Genomic DNA, 20,988 nt, shown 5'->3' with positions numbered 1-20,988 from the left:
GGCAATTATGTCTGGAAAATGTCAGACCAGTTGACTCGCCTCTCTCTCTCTCTCTCTCTCTCTCTCTCTCTCTCTCTCTCTCTCTCTCTCTCTCTCTCTCTCTCTCTCTCTGACTTCATTGGAAATGTGAACATTAACTCGCATGCAGTGATTTCCTATTTTCTGTAAATTTTGCCTAATTAGAATGAAAGAATTTCTCTCTCTCTCTCTCTCTCTCTCTCTCTCTCTCTCTCTCTCTCTCTCTCTCTCTCTCTCTCTCTCTCTCTGAGTTCATAGGAAATGTGAATATTTGACTCTCATGCAATGATTTCCTATTTTCTGCAAATATTGCTTCATTAGAATGAAAGAATTTCTCTCTCTCTCTCTCTCTCTCTCTCTCTCTCTCTCTCTCTCTCTCTCTCTCTCTCTCTCTCTCTCTCTCTCTCTCTCAAATATGGAAACTGAATGAACTTCAGGTACAAAATTAATGTTTTGAAGATATTTTTCTTATAAAAATCATGAGATTTTGGTTGTATTTTCCAATACTAAATGTAAATACCTCATTAATTATTTAAGTATATTTAATGGAATTAGTACTTTAATTGATTATCATAATCTTTCACATATATCAGTTTACATAACACACAAATATCACATTTATGTATTGAATTACAACTGGTATTAGACAAGTTTTTTTTCAATATTTATTTTGTGAGATATATATAACTATATTTTTGCTCTCAATGTTATTGAGTCGACCTCAACATGAATTTCGCAAAAAACAAACTAACAAGCGCGCATGCGCATACACTTCTTCGATACGCATCATCCGAATTACGCCATAAATAGCTTATTGATCTAGTCTATATAAAGACTTCAATTTTCAGCAGTTGGCTTGAAAAATTGTATGATTTTAATGACACCTTTCAGACCTGTGAGTTTGGGATCCGAGTTTGACCCTCGATGGATCAGTAGTGTAAACACTGGGACGTGAGCTGGGATGGAATCACAGGGTTTAGAGGCTTTTCTCTCTCTCTCTCTCTCTCTCTCCACGATAAGACTTAATATAACTTTAAATGGATTCTCAATTGAATTGTCACTCACTGTATACTTTGTCCCTCTCTCTCTCTCTCTCTCTCTCTCTCTCTCTCTCTCTCTCTCTCTCCACGATAAGACCTTAATATAACTTTAAATGGATTCTGTCAATTGAATTGTCACTCACTGTATACTTTGTCCCTCAAAAGTAATCGAATGCTTCTCTCTCTCTCTCTCTCTCTCTCTCTCTCTCTCTCTCTCTCTCTCTCTCTCTCCCCGATGAGACCTTAATATCTTGAAATGGATTCTGTCTGTAGAATTGTCACTCACTCTATACTTTGTCCCTCGAAAGTAATACTGTATTCGAATGCTTCTCTCTCTCTCTCTCTCTCTCTCTCTCTCTCTCTCTCTCTCTCTCTCTCTCTCTCTCTCTCTCTCCTTCAAATTCATGACATTCGTGCTACCAGCACTGACCACGTACATCTGTGTAGCATGCGAGCAATAATGGTATTGCAATGAAAAGTAGACCCTTGAAAAAGCGATTCCAGCACGCGAGAATATCTTCTTCTTCTTCTTCTTCTTCTTTTCTTCTTCTTCTTCTTCTTCTTCTTCTTCGTGAGAAAGGAAAGCACGTGACTATAAGCTTGCTTTGTTAGTTTTTTTTTATATAATGGTTCGTATTTCGGATTATAGGTATGCGTATTTTTAAGAAGAATTTTTTTTTTTTTTTTTTTTTTTTTTTTTTTTTTTTCCCTATTCTCTCTCTTTCTCTCTCTCTCTCTCTCTCTCTCTCTCTCTCTCTCTCTCTCTCTCTCTCTCTCTCTGACATTATTTTACCTTGAAGATATTTATATGACTCCCTATATTTTCCCTCAAAAAAACTGTACTTATACTTATAATTCTCTCTCTCTCTCTCTCTCTCTCTCTCTCTCTCTCTCTCTCTCTCTCTCTCTCTCTCTCTCTCTCTCTCTCTCTATGGGGACTGAATGGAGGTTTTGATGGGGTTCATTGAGGTTGGGAGGAGAAGGAGGTAGGTGACCCTATTGACCCCTCACGAGAGAGAGAGAGAGAGACTCCTGAAGTCTTTTAACCCCGAAATTCTAACCTATTGACGCCCAGGGCTGGTTAAGGCGACGGGGCCGATCATGATTTCACATAATTGTGTAGAAGTTATGTAAAAGGAATTTTCTCTCTCTCTCTCTCTCTCTCTCTCTCTCTCTCTCTCTCTCTCTCTCTCTCTCTCTCTCTCTCTCTCTCTCAGTATTTTACTTTGAAGATATTTATATAATTCTCTGTTTTTTTAAAAAAACTTTAACTTTGAAGATATCTATAGAATTCCCTGTTTTTTTTTAAATAACTGTTCCTCTCTCTCTCTCTCTCTCTCTCTCTCTCTCTCTCTCTCTCTCTCTCTCTCTCTCTCTCTCTCTCTCTCTCGTACACACACACACACACAAAACAGTTATTAGAGAAAGTTCGACAAGCTGGGGCGAGAGTTAGTCAGCCTTCTCAACCCCCCCCTCAGCATCTCATCTATCCAACCCCTTCCCCACAGCATCTCGTTTCTCATCTGTCTCCATTCATTCAGACTCATCATGATTGGCCTGACTCATTCATTGAGTAAATTTCTCTCTCTCTCTCTCTCTCTCTCTCTCTCTCTCTCTCTCTCTCTCTCTCTCTCTCTCTCTCTCTCTCTCTCATATTTGATAGTCCAGGTAAATATTGGTTGATATCAGATCAAATACACCGTATGTTGTTTTGGTACAGAATATAACACATTATGATAGCCCCTGATCTCTCTCTCTCTCTCTCTCTCTCTCTCTCTCTCTCTCTCTCTCTCTCTCTCTCTCTCTCTCTCTCCAAAAGGCGCACAGATGCACAGTCATATATATATATATATATATATATATATATATATATATATATATATATATATATATATATATATATATATTATTAACCTGTCTATTAATTTTAATTAGCAATTAAACAAACCCCACTTTTCCATAGTAGATCAAATCAGCAAATTCGGCCAAATGTGACCTTGAAAGATCTTCACCCCATCCCCATCCCCAACCCCCTCTTCCTCCCTTTCTCCCTCCCTACCCCTTGCCACCCACCCCCTTTCAACTTAGTGTGTCATCAGTGTTGCCAGACAGTCTGGCTCTATCTTAGGTCACTCTGATCAATGGGAGAAACCTCAGTATATAACTACTGCTTTTAACAGAATGTAAGCTAATACGCCATCATTCTTAGTGTGCAGGGACCTTAGAAAGGCAGTGTGTATGACTGTGTGTATATATATATATATATATATATATATATATATATATATATATATATATATATATATATATATATATATATATATATATATGTTTCGAGGTGTGTACATATGTATGTGTGTTAGTAGATACAGAATCATATACACTTTCTATATACAAGAGTGTGAATATTGCGTATAACCACTAAATACGTATATACACAACTGTGGAATTTGAAATTGCTCTATAATTGACGAATTTGCAACGTCAAATTTCATGCTGCTCAGAGTAAGTCATACTTGCATGCCGTGTTCGTTAAATAAAATGCTGTGGGCTTCGTAATATTCAAAATTATAATGTCTTCATTGACGGTGACAGCATAGGGGCTGTATTCGTGGTTTTCCAGATGCCAAAAGCAGTTCTTGCTCATGATTCCCTGACTCAGTTTTTGTTGCAAAAAGCAGTGGTGGTTTTTTTATGTTTGTAGAAGTAAGTCACAAGCCACGTTAGAATTTTTATGTAATTTGTCATGATTCGTAATTGCGCTGACGATAATTGAGTTATGATACTGAGGATTTTTTATATGGTTCTTCGTGTTTAAACGTAATCACTGAATTAAATTGTGTTGTATATATAAATTAGATAATGCAGACAATAAAAGGATAGGTGACATTGGCAAAATTATTCATGTCATAATATGTTTTAATATAAGAACTATGGTGGAAATTGGTTGCTGTTTTGGTTAATAATAACTCCATAAAATTCTCTTGAAGAAGTTATTTCCAAAATCTCATTTAACATTTAAAGGAAACAGAATGTATATTTTTTCTCTCACAAGAAGCATTTATACTCACAAGACACAGGGCTTAGAGATAGTTTATTGAAGGCGTGAGTCGTAGGAACTCCAAGACTTTGAACTGTGAGGGTGGAGATGAGGATGATAATTATCCTCTTTCCAGTTTTCTTGAGACGATTTTGAAGTCTGGTATTTGTTTTTCAGGAAGATGACGGTTTCTTGACGTCAAAATATTATTTTGAAATTCGTTTAGTGTTTTGATGCTTACTTAGAAAACCCTGATGTCCAAATGGGAGACATATTTTATAGTACAGAAAAAAAAGTTACTTAAAACGATTGTCCATTTGGGAGATACGTTTTGTAGCACAGAAAATGGATTCTCTTCTGTCCCTTATAAATAACCTTTGACCTGCCGTCTTTACCGGCAGCGCCGCATATTTCTTTCCTCGTTTGTCTTTGGCAAAATTACAGTCGTGATCGCGCGCGCGCGAGCGCTCAGGGGGCCGCTCTCGAACGGGCAATTTGGGAACCAAATGATTCCCTTTAGTAGCATAATTAAGCCTCCCAGTTCCACTCCCTCCTGATGGATACACGAGCCAATTACCCCAACGAGGTGATTGAGTGGTTGTTGGCTTGTTAAGAGCTCAGGGGAGAGAGAGAGAGAGAGAGAGAGAGAGAGAGAGAGAGAGAGAGAGAGAGAGAGAGAGAGAGAGAGATCTGAAGCTTCTTAGGATTTGTATAATTTGAGTGTTCGTGGAACATAAGTTGCTTTTGGGGTTAACAGTTTAGCAATGACCCTATTCCTGTTTATATACCACAGTTATTATTATTATTATTATTATTATTATTATTATTATTATTATTATTATTATTGTGGTTGTTACTGTAGTAGTTTGATGAATCTTTGTCAAAATAATCTTTTCAATTGCTGTTTGCGTGACCATGGACTGAAAATTATTATTATTATTATTATTATTATTATTATTATTATTATTATTATTATTATTATTATTATTATTATTCGAAGAACAGACACTTCAATATATATTTTGAAGAGTTGACAAGTTATTTTTATTTTTCATTTAAATATTGAAAACATTTTTCACGGAGAGTTAGATCTTAAAAGACCAACAATTCTCTCTCTCTCTCTCTCTCTCTCTCTCTCTCTCTCTCTCTCTCTCTCTCTCTCTCAATTAAACTGCAATTCATTATAATTCGACGCAATCAGCCTTAATTAAAAGGTTTCCCACATCCGCTGTTGTTAAAGAGAGAGAGAGAAGCTTTCTAACAAACAGTTCCTTTCTTTTGCTGCAGAGAGAGAGAGAGAGAGAGAGAGAGAGAGAGAGAGAGAGAGACTATCACTTTCTTTTTTCTCTTAAACCCATCTTCATTCGTCTTTCACTTTGCACCGTATTTTACTCTTCATTCTTTTCCTTGTCGCCACTGTGGTGCGACGCTGAGAGAGAGAGAGAGAGAGAGAGAGAGAGAGAGAGAGAGATGCCTGCTGGAAGAGCACGTGTCTTGGTTGTTCCTCCTCGTATGCTTTCGGTTCATAATGATGAACGGGAACTTTCCTACGGGTCTTCAACTCAGCTGGTACATGTAATAACTGCGTTCGTTTGAGCAGAGAAGAGGAAAGAGGTGTTTATGTTGGGGACGGTCGCCAGAGAGAGAGAGAGAGAGAGAGAGAGGGAGGACATGTATACGATGAAGAGAGTCAAGTTACACTCTCTCTCTCTCTCTCTCTCTCTCTCTCTCTCTCTCTCTCTCTATAGTCACTGCCCAAAATATATAATGGAATAACACAAGACAAAGGTATTATTCTCTCTCTCTCTCTCTCTCTCTCTCTCTCTCTCTCTCTCTCTCTCTCTCTCTAAGCCCACTGCCCAAATACATACTGTACTGTAATAACACGAAGATAAAGTTATATATATTTACCATCTTAAGACCCCCCATACTTTTTCTCTCAACCATTACCACTTTTTCCTCTCTCCCTCTCTTTACCCGCCCCCTTCCCTAAAGTTCCCCTCCCCTTCCCTCCATCCTCCCCACCCCTTTATCTCGTCGAAGGAAAAGAAAAATAATTAAATGAGGAGTCTTTTAAGCTTCGTCTTACAAGCCCGCTTTAACCTGTCCCTCCCCGCCGCCCCCACCTTTTTAGCATCACTCAGGATTAGCCATTTCATAAATGTCGCCGTGATTAACACCAGGTCGTTCAGGCCGGCTCTGGGCAGCAGGGGTCCAGCGCTGGAGTTTATTGTAGTGCTTCTCATTTTTAGAAGAACAAAAAATCTTTTTGTATTGTTTCTATTTTTTTTTTTTTTTGGTTCTGGGGTCATAAAAAGGCGTGCAAGGGACGTGGTGGTTATTTTAGGTCTCTCTCTCTCTCTCTCTCTCTCTCTCTCTCTCTCTCTCTCTCTCTCTCTCTCTCTCTCTCTCTCTCTCTCTCTCTCTCAGCTTTGTACGTACATTTGCGTGTGTGTGTATATATATATATATATATATATATATATATATATATATATATATATATATATATATATATAGAGAGAGAGAGAGAGAGAGAGAGAGAGAGAGCTAGCTAGCTCTCAGCACATAACAACATCACTCTACAGCTCTTTAGGTCAACCTCCTAAATGACGAAGTACCCACATACCAGACCTGACCTCCCGAAGTTCACTGCCAAATGTACACATTAAAATTCCTTGTAGGAGGTGTCTCTGTTTATATGTACAGAAGTACACATGTACACAAATGTACCGTCATGTCTGCCCCCTAAGAGACCCGTCATTGTAATATCTTCTTTGCCCTCCCTCTGCTAAGCCTTAATGTGGGCACGGGCATGGCTATAATGAGTACTCTCGGCAGTGACTCGACTTGCTATTGACAGTGACCCGTCATTTGGGTTTGTAAGTTTGACCCCGTGACGTCATTAGTGCTTCGATTGTTGGTGTTTACAAGTGGTGGTCGTGTTTCCGTTTTGTCTCGTCTTGGGAGAGAGAGAGAGAGAGAGAGAGAGAGAGAGCACAAACACTCGTTTCAAGAAAGAACATGATGAATATTATTTTATCAAGTTTTCTTTTTCAACAAAAAGAAAAAATTGAAATTTAAATATGTGTGGATAAGAAAACCATTAATGCTTATTATTATCAATACTGTTCAAAGAGAGAGAGAGAGAGAGAGAGATATCCCAAAAACACTTTTTGCAAGAAAGCACTTTACGAGTATAAATTTATATAGTTTTTTTTGCATCAAATACGAGAAACTGAAAATGCTGAACATTAATTATTCAGATATATATATGGAAATGAAAGTCATATATAAAATGCTTATTGTCATCAGTACATTACAACAAGAGAGAGAGAGAGAGAGAGAGAGAGAATGAATCTATAATTGCATTCATGGACGAAATCATTTTTACGTCCCTCACCAGAATTAGAATCCGGATTCGATTAGCGCACTTAGTTGCACTTAGTTGCACTTAGTTGCACTTAGTTGCAATACAATTACATTATTTACAGTACCTGGCAACTCGTTTTGCGTGTGATAATACGTGTATTACCAAAAGGAAAAATAAATACTAACTTTTTTGAGCAGGCAATTTCCGGCTGCGTAAATTGATGGGTCAATTAGGCTTTTTAATCGTAAAAGTTGAAATTAGGTTTTTTTTTTCTCTTTTAATAGGCACGTACTGTAAGTTGCCTGTGTTAATGAAATGTTTTAGTGGAAACAAAGGACTTTTGCAAGATTTGGTTATATATATATATATATATATATATATATATATATATATATATATATATATATATATATATATATATATATATATATATATATATATATATATATATATACATATATATATATATATATATATATATATATATATGTATATATGTATATATATATATATATATATATATATATATATATATATATATATATATATGTATATATATATATACTGTATATATAAAGGTCCCTGTAATTCAGTAGCTGATGACTCCAGAGACTTTGTTTGTTACTTGGGATCGATCCCAAGGGAGAGACACGTTTTTGGGCCATTTTTCTGTAAAATATAGTGAGCCCTGGTTGACGTAAAGAATAAATTATTGACGTGGTCGTTAATAAACTGTGGTGGGCTACAGAACTTCCAGAACTTCATAATAACCATAGGCACCTGAAAATTATACATATAAAAGGTTGGAATTGATACTACAAACCATAGGTAACTCCTCCCCCCCGAGAAAAAACATAAGAATAATAATCAATAAACAAAAACTAGAAAACATAAAAAAAAACACCAAAAATATATAAGAAAAAAGTTTCAATCCAAGAAAGAAAGCCTTCGTAATTTTTTTTTCTCACCCAGCTTATTCATCACACTACCATTCACTAAGCAGTACCGCCATCATCACCCCGTGGCTTATTTCGTCTTTTTTTTATTTTTTAAATTCCTTTTTCGTTTCTTTTGGCGTCTCATCTGTCACCATCCAGTAAGGTGATGACAGTTGATGACAGTCATCATTGGCACGATCCTCACGGTGTCACAGTTCCGAGAACCACAGTTAAACAGTTGCGGATGACCCCGGCGGTTTTGGCTAAACTGCGAGGAGGAGATTACACGACGTCACAGTTCCTACTGATCACTCGACATCCCCTCTCCCTCAAACGCCTACCCTGTCCCCCTCCCATCCCTGCCTCCCCTGCTCTCTAACCCCTTCCCTTCCCCCGCTCCATCTCCCATTTTCGGCATTTAGCTCCTTCGCACCGCGAACAAGAAAATCGAGAAAAAATTATGGTGTCAGCTGATCCGTGATTACAGGAGAAAAGGGGCGCTGGTGGCATTCGTGACGCTGCTCTGTTTTCTTTGGAAACTAACCTCCTCCTCTTCTTTGCTCCCCTCTCCTTCTTCTTCTTCTTCTTCTCGTTCGAACTGGTACATCTACAGTGTGATGGTTGTGTGCTGGAGACAAGGAGAGTATATAGTATCTAAGAAAATTTAGTCTTGATTTGTTTTTGTTGTCAAATGGAATACTGATTGTATTTTCTTGTCTTTTGGTCTTTTTGGTCCGATTTGGTAGGTTATGAATTCGATGGCTGCACATATGAGAGAGAGAGAGAGAGAGAGAGAGGAACTAAATATGGAACTGGAAGAAAACACACACTGAGAAGTAACTGTTATAGGGTGTAGAACAGCAAGACTGAAGAAAGGAAATGGAGATTAAGTAAAAGGCTAAAACATGAGTGCACCCAGGGGTCGAAGGATTTCTATGTACACTTTTTAGTCATGCCTACAGTGCACCATGTGAGGTGCACTGACAACACTAACCCCCTACTAGGGCCGGGACAATGTGGCAAGTGTCAACATGGAGTTTATTACCCGTAGAATATCATTGTTACACTGAAGAAAATATATATGTAACCATTGCAATTTAAATATTTTTGTTGTATATATTAACACATTATAATTAGTAAAATGCAGTTGTGGTAATATATTTTTAAAGCGGTTTCCTTTTCGCAACAGGTAAAATATCATCAGTAAAGTGGTTGCCTAGGATCCAGGATCCAGTTACTGTAAGTTTAATGTGAAAATTTGATCCTGGATTACCCGAAATTTAGATTCAACAAGCTTGGGTATGTACTTTTTAACCAACTAAAAAAGTCAAGTGGAGATTGGACCAGCAGGCTAAATTTAGTGCATCGTATGTAGCCTAATCATGCAAGGAAGGTGAGAAGAAATGGAACAGGAAACAGTTCCATTAGTATCAGATTAGGATTACTAAACATAACTCAATGATTTGGTTAGTTTAGATTCTCCTAGCCTCTACAACACCCATAGGTTGCAAGTGACAACTGAGGCCACCCTGATCTTAAAACTTCATCTGAAGAGGGTTTCCATCAGCAGCTGTATCAAATACTACTACAGTGGGAATTGTAGAAAACAAAATTAGAACTATAATTTTATTCTTATATATACATAATAACTATTAAGATGATGTACAGAAACTCCTATGTACAGCAATGTACAAGGTAGCAGGGATTATGGAATGATTTTACAATTTCAGTTGTTATTCAGCATTTTTTCTTTTTTTTTTTACCAAGTCCTTCAAGAGCAAACAGAATTGTGTATAAAGCCGCACTTCCGACAATTTGCAAAATAAATCGTTGTGCATGAGGAAAGCTGATGTCCTGGACATGTAATTACCTCACACTGTATTTTACTTTGCAAATTGCCATTCATGAGGAAATTAAATGTCGAGTACAAAAAAGTCGTAAAACATGTATGTAAAATGCAGTATAGAGTTTCATTTACATTGTAGCCTCCTGTTATTGAGTTGGTTAAGTCCAGTACAGATAAATGTAACTTCTTAGTCTCAACACAAGGGACCACTTCTACCTCAAACGCTTGTATTTTATACCAAACCGAAGTGAAACTTTGTCAGAGGATCAAGAGGTTCTTGGTATTATCTTGCTTCCACAGACTGCCTGTTTATACTCATTTTCATTGCTGTTATATGTCAGCTTTTCCGTACATGGGGTTCTGTTTGTGCACTTTCCTCATGAATTTACATAAACTCTTTTTTCCAACATTTTCTGGACTTTACCTTGCTACACACGTCCAAAACATCACAACTGTACAAATAAAACTTCTAACAACAGCTTTTATTAATAATGATACAAATTTTGTCTGCATTTTAGGAAGAATGAACGAAGTTAAATATTTGTGAGTCTACTTGTTCTACTATGTTTACTTTTTATTTTCACTGATTTATTTTAGATAAATAAAACCATCCAATCATTGATTCAACAATGTTTTATCAACAAAGGCATTGTGTTATTAGTGCAGCACAAATTGCCAACAAATAAAAAATTATTCCATCTATTAACTAGCTTCCACTCTAATGAGACAGGCACCTTAATATCCTTTGCTACCCCTGGCCAACAAGATATCCAAAATGATTTGGGAAGAAGAGAGTTTGGCCCACCCAAAACTGATGCCATCAGTGAAATACAATTAAAATGGAAACAGTATTAATTACCAACAATATGTAACTAACATGGGCAGCCTGGCAGCATTTATAAAGCCTAAAACTTTAAAACTTATTATTCCTGTTACAAATGTACAGTTCTTCCAATTTTATAAATTTTACAGGCATGAGTAGAGTTTATGATTCCTGCTCCACAAAACTTTTACCAAGAACCTTCTCGGATCAAATAAAGGTAAGCATTAGTCCATACTATTAATAACTATTATGTATTTGGAACTTTTACCAAGGACATTTTTAGACTAGCATATTTAAAATCTTTTTGCTCTGCTTGTGCTTCTAGTACAAAACACGTCCTTAATAAAAAAAAAAAAATAAGTATACACTTCAAAATGAATCTGCAAGCAATTAACAATTATGATGTTCCTCAGTCTTTGAAATAACACTCGATTCTAACAGTAATTCTGTAAATACATGGAACAAGACTAACAATGAAATCCCCAAAACGTGTGCGCCTTGAGAACGAGGCAGTGCTGAATAAATGGCATTATAATAGTACACGACAGAAAAGTTCTTCCAATTCCACGATGGGCATCCTATATAAAGCCATCACTGAAGATGTAATATTTTCTTTTCTTTACAAGTTGTGCTGATGATGTAAAGGAAGTTGCCCTCCACACACACACACACAGCACAAAACATCTACATAAAAAATTAAAAACCTCAGGATAGAGCTGATCGAGTTTGAATATCAAACTGACCAGCATTCAAGTATCAAGACAATAACAAATGAACACTTTGTGACGTAACAAGGGTTCTAGCTCATCCTTACAAAAAAAATCTACATAATCAAAATATTTTGAAGTTTTTGTAGAAGTATGAGCTCTACCAACACTGGTTTTTCTTTTTCCAATTTCCCTTGCAGTCCAATGTGAACTGAAACTTGGTAATCTTTTTCCATAATGCATAGTCCTGATAAGCTTTCTATTTAGCCCTGAAAGTCTAGAAAAACCTTCAGAAATGTTAGATGATCTACGCTTGAAAGGGAGTTTAAGCATACTTTTAGGGGGCATATCATACGTGAAAAGGAATAATAATAATAGTATCACAGAGTATCGAAGATATATAAAAAAAAAATAAGTCTGAGCTTACAGCATAGACACGAAATAAAATAATTACAACCACACAAATTGTAAAGTAAGTGACCTTTCTATAAACGGGAAAAAAAAGTTATGTCGTTTAGACTGTTACTTCAACTTGTGCTATTTTTTTTTTTTATAAAGTAAAACGTGTAAATAAATTCATCAAATATTGAATCTAGTATACTGTATAATTATACACTGTCTCTTCTTGAGCTTAATGTAACTTAAAGCTGAACGTTTGCTGAATATGAAATAATGAATGCAAAAAGCCTCTTTGATGGGCTAGGTGATTGGAGTAAAATCTTAAAAGCAACACTTAATCAGGTTTAACAGTAAAGGCCTATGTGTATATTAAAAAAAAAAAAGCCATAACGTACGGTACTCTAAAAGAAAACAAGTTCCCAATAGTTTTAAAATGAAGTGTACAATCAGTAATCACTATGTTATCTTACAGTATTCCAACTACACAAATATAACTAAAATATATACAAAATATATCTAAAATATAACTTAGATAAAAACCTCCTTCAAACAACCACTGTTATGATTTTACTCACTAATTAACAAAACGATAAAACTATACAACAAAAATCAGGTAACATATCCAGTCAGATATATAAATTTCGCTTTTACTGGCTTTCACTTTTTACATGACGAAAGCCATGAGCACTTCTAAACTTAACTGGCACAAATAAATTAGTAGATAAATAATTCTCTTATACATTAAGTACAAGTTCAAATCTATAGTTCATAATAACTAGCTTCTGCCACCGCTAAGATTAAAACAACACAAAAAATAAGGCTAAGCTGAGCCAACTGCGTGACACAATCATCAAAACGACTCATTTGATCTTGTGCCACAAGTGTAACTCAGTTGTGCAATGTGATCAAGTGATTATTCTCACACAGAAGCATGTGTTCAAAGATGTTACAATACAGACGAGGTCATATTCTACAGTACAGTACAGGAAAATGCGAGCATCGGGTAAGTACAAAACCTGTTCCAGATAAAAGGAGATGATCACCAAATATTGTTTGTAGGGAAGGAAGCAATTTGCAAAGTGGGAATCCCTCCTTGCACATGGAAAAAAAAATTACAGCAAACAGTAAAATAATATCTATAGCAGATCTGTGTTCCTTAATTGACGACAAATCTTTGGTTTTTGTTAAACTCTGGGCATACAGGTGACCAAGTAGTAAAGTTTGCATTAAAGAGTCAGCAATTTAAACAAAAGCTTTTATTTTCTTCCTTTCTTTTTTGTGTTTTTTTTTTAAACAATACAACCACTGCTGTCAGCATGGATGCACTTTGCTTTTATCTCTGCCCTACTACTGGCACTACACTTCAGAAAAACAAAATTCACGCAAAGGAAAAACTCATCCTGAGAGGTATCTTAGCTTTATAGTGGACAGCTTTGTAAGAAAATTCAGCGGGAAAACAAGTACTATTCGTTGCATCACTTCGGCTAGCAATTATTTGTATTCTGAATCACATATGCTAACTTTCTATACAGTAGAGAAAATCGGTACGACTTTAAAAATTCCTGTACGTATCTGGTAAACAACAAAATGAAAATAAGTTCGCATCACTTGGAAGCTTGATCTTTTCAAACGTATCGGACGAATCCATAATCAATAATTGAATATTTTCAGGGTGAAATCAACTTGTAGAAACTGTTCTTGCATAATTTCACTTAAAGAGTCTCATGTGTATGAAACAAATACTTTTCCTTCCAGACAAAATATTTTCCTGAAATAACTGTTAAACACAGAACGATCTGATATGCTTTTGATGTAATACCTATCCTTTCGTTCTTTTTAATTTTGGAGGGCTTACATGAAGTTCATTTCACACAAACAATGAATTTAAGCGTTTCGGTAGTGTCAACTAATAAAAATTATACTAAAGAGGGGGAAATTGCTGTTGACATCGACAATTAAAATTGTACTCTAACATGACAATAAGTTTCCATTTTCAGTTCATATTATTATAACTGCACACTCCTAAGTACGCCGGAGTCTATGGTGAAAACGGTAAATCTGAAAGCTTCCAAACTTCAAATACACAAATTCATGACCAAATAGTTGACACAAATTATTTCAAACATCAAACTGTACCAGTTTACCTCCAGAGCAGCCCACTGACATATAAAAACATATTTTCATTCAAATATCAATCATATTAACAGTTGCTGGTGTATAACCTTTAAATAAACATTACTGGGAGATAACTAAAGCAGGAAAATTACCTACATTTTATCATTTCTCATCAATAAAATGACTTTGCTACAGGGGAGCACATTTTCACGTCAGGCATCTTCGCAATGTGGGAATATTATGATCTCTTAAGAACTGCATGCTTTCAACAAACCTGACGAATCAGTATGAATTGGCAATCATTCATTATAAAAATCCTTAATCCTACGGATGTCGCTTCCCTAACGTATTAGAATCATCGTTATACAATAAGTTTAACAGGGCTATATTGTCATTAAATGGGAGATTGTTTAGCTTTACGTGGTCTAGATAAATGCAGCTGTCTACATTATTTATTAACCTTCTTGTTCTAATGAATGCCTATGTGGATGAGGATATACCGTATCCCACCAGTGAAAAGGATAAATATTTTACCTGCTCTGAAGTACTTCTCAGATTCATCTGCTACATCTTAGCAGACCATGTTTACACCGTGTAGTATTTATAATGTATTTTTTATAAGCCATTTCCTCATGGCAGGAAAGGATAAAAGGCTCCGTGAAGATTCCAAAGCTTGGTTAGTGGGAGAAATGAATATTCTGCATAAAATTACTTACAAAAACACGAACGATCATTTTCGTAACGGATTTGCAAAAATTACTTTTCAACAAAAGAAAAGTCTATATATTTGGTATATAAAATAGCTCATCTCATTCTTAACAAAAATGTTGCAAATTACTCAAACAACTGAATTCTGAAATAGTATAGAAAAGCAGGCAAGCTGTGCAACAAATTTTTTCCATAACATCAAAACAACAAGAAAAGCTAATGATTCAAGAGAGTTTTTTTATTTTTTCCATTAACCTGACATAAGCTCTTCCATTAAGTATTATTCCCCCCTGCATAACTCGTACACGATAGTTCAATGCTTTGCATAGAAAAATTAAACTAGCCTAGTCGAAACAACGGATAAAAAAGTACTCCGGAATTAAATTGTGCTCTCTAGGGTCCTCGTACCATGTAATACATTTTAAACAGTCGGAGGACTACATACTGTAAAAAAAAAAATCTTTAAAAATATGAGCATAGCTTGATTGAGGCAGTGACATTTTTGGGAAAAAACTCATGGAAAAAACTGGGTATTAAACACTAACTTCCTCATTTGGTCTCCCACACTGTTCATAAATTGTACAGCCGTGAAGCAGTAAACTTCCAAACTCGTATAAATTTCTTTCAAAACCGAGAAGAATTTCCAAGTACCTTCAAATCTTGAGATTAGTCTTTTTAATAACAAGACAAAAAGCTCTTCATAAATTCTGAAAAATACACCCAGCACTGTCAAATAATTCCAATGTAGTGAGATGCAACAATATTAACATTAGAGCATTTAATTGTCTAAATGTATGAAGACAAGATATATAGGTATACTGTATATACAGTACTGTATATTTTGGGGTAGAGAGAGAAATATAAATAAATTACATAATCACAGACCAATAACATTCATTTATACCACCAGCATTTGCTATGAATAAAAATTCATAAAAATATTTCCCCAAGTTCATCTCTAATTTTACATAGTAAAAAATACAGGCTTTATCAATTTTAAAATATATACTGTAACCATAGCAATGAATAACCTTTCAATATTAACCAGATTTGTAATATACATTATGAATAAAGTACACTTAGAGCAATCTACTGTTTACTAGAAATACAAATCAGTTTCTTCTTCCTACATATTTCATAGCTCAAAGTATGATAACCAAAACGAAGAATTAAAAGAGCCCTGCCTGGGTGACCTAATGCAACAAGACCAGCCAGCAATTCAAGCAAGAAGAAATTCACAATACTGCTAAAAACTCATGCTCCAAATTTGAACTCTGGAATTTGGCTTCAAATCACAATGTGATTCATAATCAGTGACAATAAACATTTCGCATGTTGAACTCAGTGCAGTTTAAGCTTCACTACTTTATATACACCCTTTGAACGAATGAAATCTCCAGGCTGGTGCCTGGAAGGGTCGCTATCATTGACTACAGTAAACCAGGAGAGAACCAGGGACTTACAAATCCAAGGATAGAAAAAACCGGATGGCCATCAGAATCCTGTGGCTAAGAAATAAAAACCCAATGATCATTATCATTACTGGTTGACCAAGACCACACCACCATAACAAAACCTATTCGTGACCAGTGAACTCTTCAGCACATTACTTCATTTCTTCGGGTTGGTGAGATGACTTCCATCCTTGGGTCTGCGTGGAGGTGGCAGAGGGCTTTCCGGTGGCGTCGTAGCAGCCCCGCCGGAGGTGACGGCAGCAGACATTTTGCGGGGGGTTTTGAACGAAAGCTTTTTGTTCCCACGGGGCGACGATCCGCTACCTGTGTCTTCACTGCTTGCTGTGTGATCCATCAAAAGCACACCTGTAACATCAAGTTTTAGTTTCATACAATGAAAACTCCATTACAAAAGATATTCAATTCTGTATGAAAATTTTAATTACTTCTAAAAACAAAATCTCTTCTTCTAAACCTTGCAAAATTTACCAAAAAATATCATTTAAAACTCCTTGTAAGAAGATCAATGATATCTTACAATGTGGAATTGTATTACTGTGTAAAATAATAATCTATACAAAAAGCTATGGCTTTAAACAGGTGCTCTTAACTATCTTTTCTGTGTCCTTTAAAGTCAGATGTTTTCTTTTTATGAGGAATCAAAACTAAAGTTATATGAAAACAATCAGTATTATACCACAAAGACGTACTGAAACACTTCCTGACAAACATACACAGATATTACAAAAAAGACAGAGGTGAATAAAAAAAGATAATCCAAGGAACAAAGCATACTGTAAATGGCTGGATAATTTCTGCGACAAGCCCAAATTTCAACTTATTTTAGGAAAGACTATTGAATTCCTTCAAAAACCTAGAATGCTGTTCCTGAAACGTGCTACTATTTTGTCCTGTCTGCTCAAAAATAGCTACTAGTATTATAGACTTGAAAAACTTCCTGGCAGAAGCAGCGGCATTTAAATTTCAAGAAATAAACTAACAAACTCATGCCTAAGTAACTATTCAGATGTAAAAATGACAATGTTCACAAGAAATTATTGATGAAAATTAGTGGTATACAACACCAAAAATAAAAACTAACCCGGGAAAGAGACACTGAAAATGTCTCGACACTTTCAAGTTGCATAGAAAAAATGTGGTATTTTGTGATACTTCATGTAACAGCCAATTGCACAGGATAATTGATGAATGCCCTAATCTAACATAACCTGGCTAGGCCTAAATGGAAAATGACAAAACAGGATGCCTAACCCCTGGTGAAATGCAACATCCATCTTTTGAAAATTAGGATCCTATAAATGCGGATTACTGCAAAAGCTGTTCATTCCAATTTACAAACAAGACAAAACACCAAATATGTTAACAATATTTTTCTCAATTCAAAAACCCAACTTATTCAGTATTCATAATAACATAAAAGTACTTCCACACGTTTGGCTGGCAGCTAATGTGAACAGTTTTGAAACCATGGACTGTGCTGAGGACTTGAATGGGTGTGCAAGAATTAGTGAACAAAGCTGTTGTCTCATTGAGAAACTTAAGTAAAAATTAAATGCTGAATAAAAAACAAGCGTTCACAGCAAAACAAGTGATCACCAAACAACGTGTGATAACTGAATCGCACAAATGCACCACTGCAAATGAATGATTCAACAGCTTTGTTCATTTACTCATTCACGCAAACATGAAGAAACCTTCCACGACAGCACATTAACATAATGCAACACAGCTTAGGAAGACAAAAGCAAGCAAGCAGTGTCTGTGGATGTCACCAACGCACACCAACATTAATGAAAACAAACCTATGTTCAATTTTGGATAGACTGGGAGAATTCTCAGGCAAAACCCACCGATTTCGGACTCATCTATCCTTGAGTTACAGGGAAGCTCTTGCTATAAGCAGAGTTCCGACGAATGCTTCCCAGCATTTGTCGAACTCCTGCAATTATTTAGTTTGATTTTTCAATTACATTTACATGTATCCACAAGCCTTAAAATCTTCAGGGTATAGTGTACTGAGGATTACAAAGAACTGTAATAATTAATCAAGGTGTTTCCCCAAGAAAACACATTAAAAATACCACATAAAGAATGCTGTACATCAATTTGACAGACAGTGAAAAGATACTGTAGAACTTCTGATTTAAATAGAGTTTACTTCCCAACAAAAGCTACTTTTTTCCATAATGTAAAGTGGAAGAAATTTTCTTTCACTGTAAATAGCAGTTCCCATGTTCTACAATTTTAGACAAGAAATGTCACAACACTAGTAACCAATCACTTTCCCAATCTGTTCTGCAAACTTCGCCATTACTGGAAGTCTTGTGGGTACTCCGCCAGGCTTAAACTTCAAAGGCATAAGATTTATATACAAAATAACAAGGATTATCATGGATAAGTGGGTTGAATTACTTTTAAACCCCCAGAAAAGCACCGCGCAATGTGCCAGCATATAAAGTTTACAAACTGAATGGCATCAAAACAAACTAAGATGAACACAAGCTGAAAATGTGAAAAAATATAAATTAACTAACACTATATGTACAGTACATGTATCAAAATCATACAAGCAATGCGAAGGTGTTACAGGGAATTGGAATCTATGTACAAAACTGTTTACAACCTGAAAAACTTTTCCATTTCTACAACTACAATAGTAATATCTGGGCATTAAATCAGACAAATTAAAATCCTTTACAGCATTTGTAAAGGGACAATGGCACTTCTAACAGATCAAGACACCAGCTACACTGCAAGTAAGCTTACTGTGCAAATGCTACTAATCTCGTAAGTCAGTAGTTCACTTTATAAGCTCTGTGACAGCCAATCATATCAACCAAAGGGTATTGTTATCTTGCACACAAATAAAGAGTTTCTGTTCGATGCAAGTTTCATAATGATGATAAAGAAGCTAAACACTAAAATAACAAATATTTTGTAGCTACAGCATCTAACTTCTAAAAAACCGACATCTGGGGAGATGACGCAAATAAATAAATGTGCACACACAAAATAGTGGCCGACTTACTGCGTGCCTTCTCTCTAAGGTGGTGTTGCTCCCCCGTTGAATAACTGGTAGGTCGAGTGAGTGGGGGACGTTGAGGGGGACCGGGGGGAAGCTGCGGACCATCTAGCAAGGCTGCTGCTAAACCGGACACTCCTGCGCCACCAACAAAGCCACCCGCATTGGAATCAAACACACGAGAAGAAAATGATGTCCCTGTAAGACACGACTTACTGCATGGAAAGACATCTTAAATTTACTCATGCGCAGGTGGTGTCCGAGAGATGAGGGAGGAGCAAGAGACCAGCATTTAAAAGAAAAATAAAAAGTATACACAGGACTGTTGATGCTGTACAAAGCAAATCAGAGATGGGGGGGAATAGCTATTTAATAATGTCACAATGAATTGACTGATAAAAGAAAATTTTTTCATGTTGAAAACATACGACATCCATTACTCGGATCAAAATAAATCAACTGAATAAGCAACTAATATTCAACAAATAAATAGCATAAACCTACGTCTACCAGACTGTCATGCATTACCCTAAAAACAAGTCACTTTTTCAACAAAAACTTCAATACCAGGAGAGGTGTACCTCAGATATGAAGTTCAGACTTAAAAAAGCATGACTGGACTGCAAGTTACTGGCAAAGTTTCTTTTCTCATAAAGAATAGGTTCTAATATGGACAAGTTTAACTGTGTATCAGCCCCAAATCTACAACAGAAATTTACAGCAAAGGTAGCTTTCCAAACAAACATTTACCAGTTTAAGCTTTCCGAATATCAAATTCGAAAGTAGACATACGTCAGGCAGGCAACTGACTTCTCTAATTATCTACACTGTGGCTTACTGCATACAATACACAGAAGAGCAGGCAGAACTCCTCCTTGGCTAGTACTGACTGTATGTGCAAGCATGCATGAAACATTCATACACAAATGAAATCATTCACATGGCTGAACTGATAAAAGTTTGGTAAACCAGTTCAGAGTGCTGTTCCCAACATTCAAATCATAAACGATTACAAACAGTCCCTCTCATTTTCCCAATTACTTTTGAGATGCAAGTGAATAAATTCTGCTTAAAACTATTTTCCTTTTAAGTGTTCAAAATTAAGCTTGCAATGTGTTGGACCCACTGATCGACTGTAAGAACATAAAGCACTTACAATCTTATACTGACACCCCAAGAACCACTCCAAAGGTTCAATTAGATTAAAATCAAAGTGTTGATAATGCAGAGGAATAATGTGTTAACAAAAGATGCAATATCATTCACTATGAAAGGCAATTGACAGACACCCTACAGTGAGGATAATTCTCATCTCCTTCTTTAATGTCTTCATTCATATATTTACTTTGTTTATTTTTTAGTGTTGCGTGCATTTGTTCAGGTCTGAAAACCTGAACAAATGCAGCTGCGTATCCTGATAAATTAATACTGAAGTAGATTTCTCAAAGTTATATGGTCTTCAAAAATCAATAACTTCAATAATC

General features: G+C 35.9%; 1 protein-coding gene and 1 long non-coding RNA gene across 2 annotated transcripts in view; one reads left to right on the top strand and one right to left on the bottom strand.

The window, feature by feature from the left end:
* The window catches only part of LOC136852905 (uncharacterized), an 82,643-nt gene extending 69,256 nt beyond the window's left edge, over positions 1-13,387 (top strand). The window contains exon 4 of the long non-coding RNA XR_010857261.1: positions 9,599-13,387. This is a non-coding gene — a long non-coding RNA (uncharacterized lncRNA). The remainder of the gene's footprint in view (positions 1-9,598) is intronic.
* Positions 13,388-13,438: 51 nt separating this feature from the next.
* Positions 13,439-20,988, bottom strand: part of LOC136852904 (ral GTPase-activating protein subunit alpha-2) — a 38,619-nt gene continuing 31,069 nt past the window's right edge. Inside the window, 2 exon segments of the mRNA XM_067127857.1 lie at positions 13,439-16,827; positions 19,511-19,702. Coding sequence (XP_066983958.1) covers positions 16,619-16,827; positions 19,511-19,702 — 401 coding nt within the window. The 3' untranslated portion in view covers positions 13,439-16,618.

Source organism: Macrobrachium rosenbergii, chromosome 26, assembly GCF_040412425.1.
Source record: "Macrobrachium rosenbergii isolate ZJJX-2024 chromosome 26, ASM4041242v1, whole genome shotgun sequence".
NCBI classification, from domain to species: Eukaryota; Metazoa; Arthropoda; class Malacostraca; order Decapoda; family Palaemonidae; genus Macrobrachium; species Macrobrachium rosenbergii.
The sequence above is the reverse complement of the archived record's forward strand: the minus strand, read 5'-3'. Positions and strand labels throughout refer to the sequence as shown.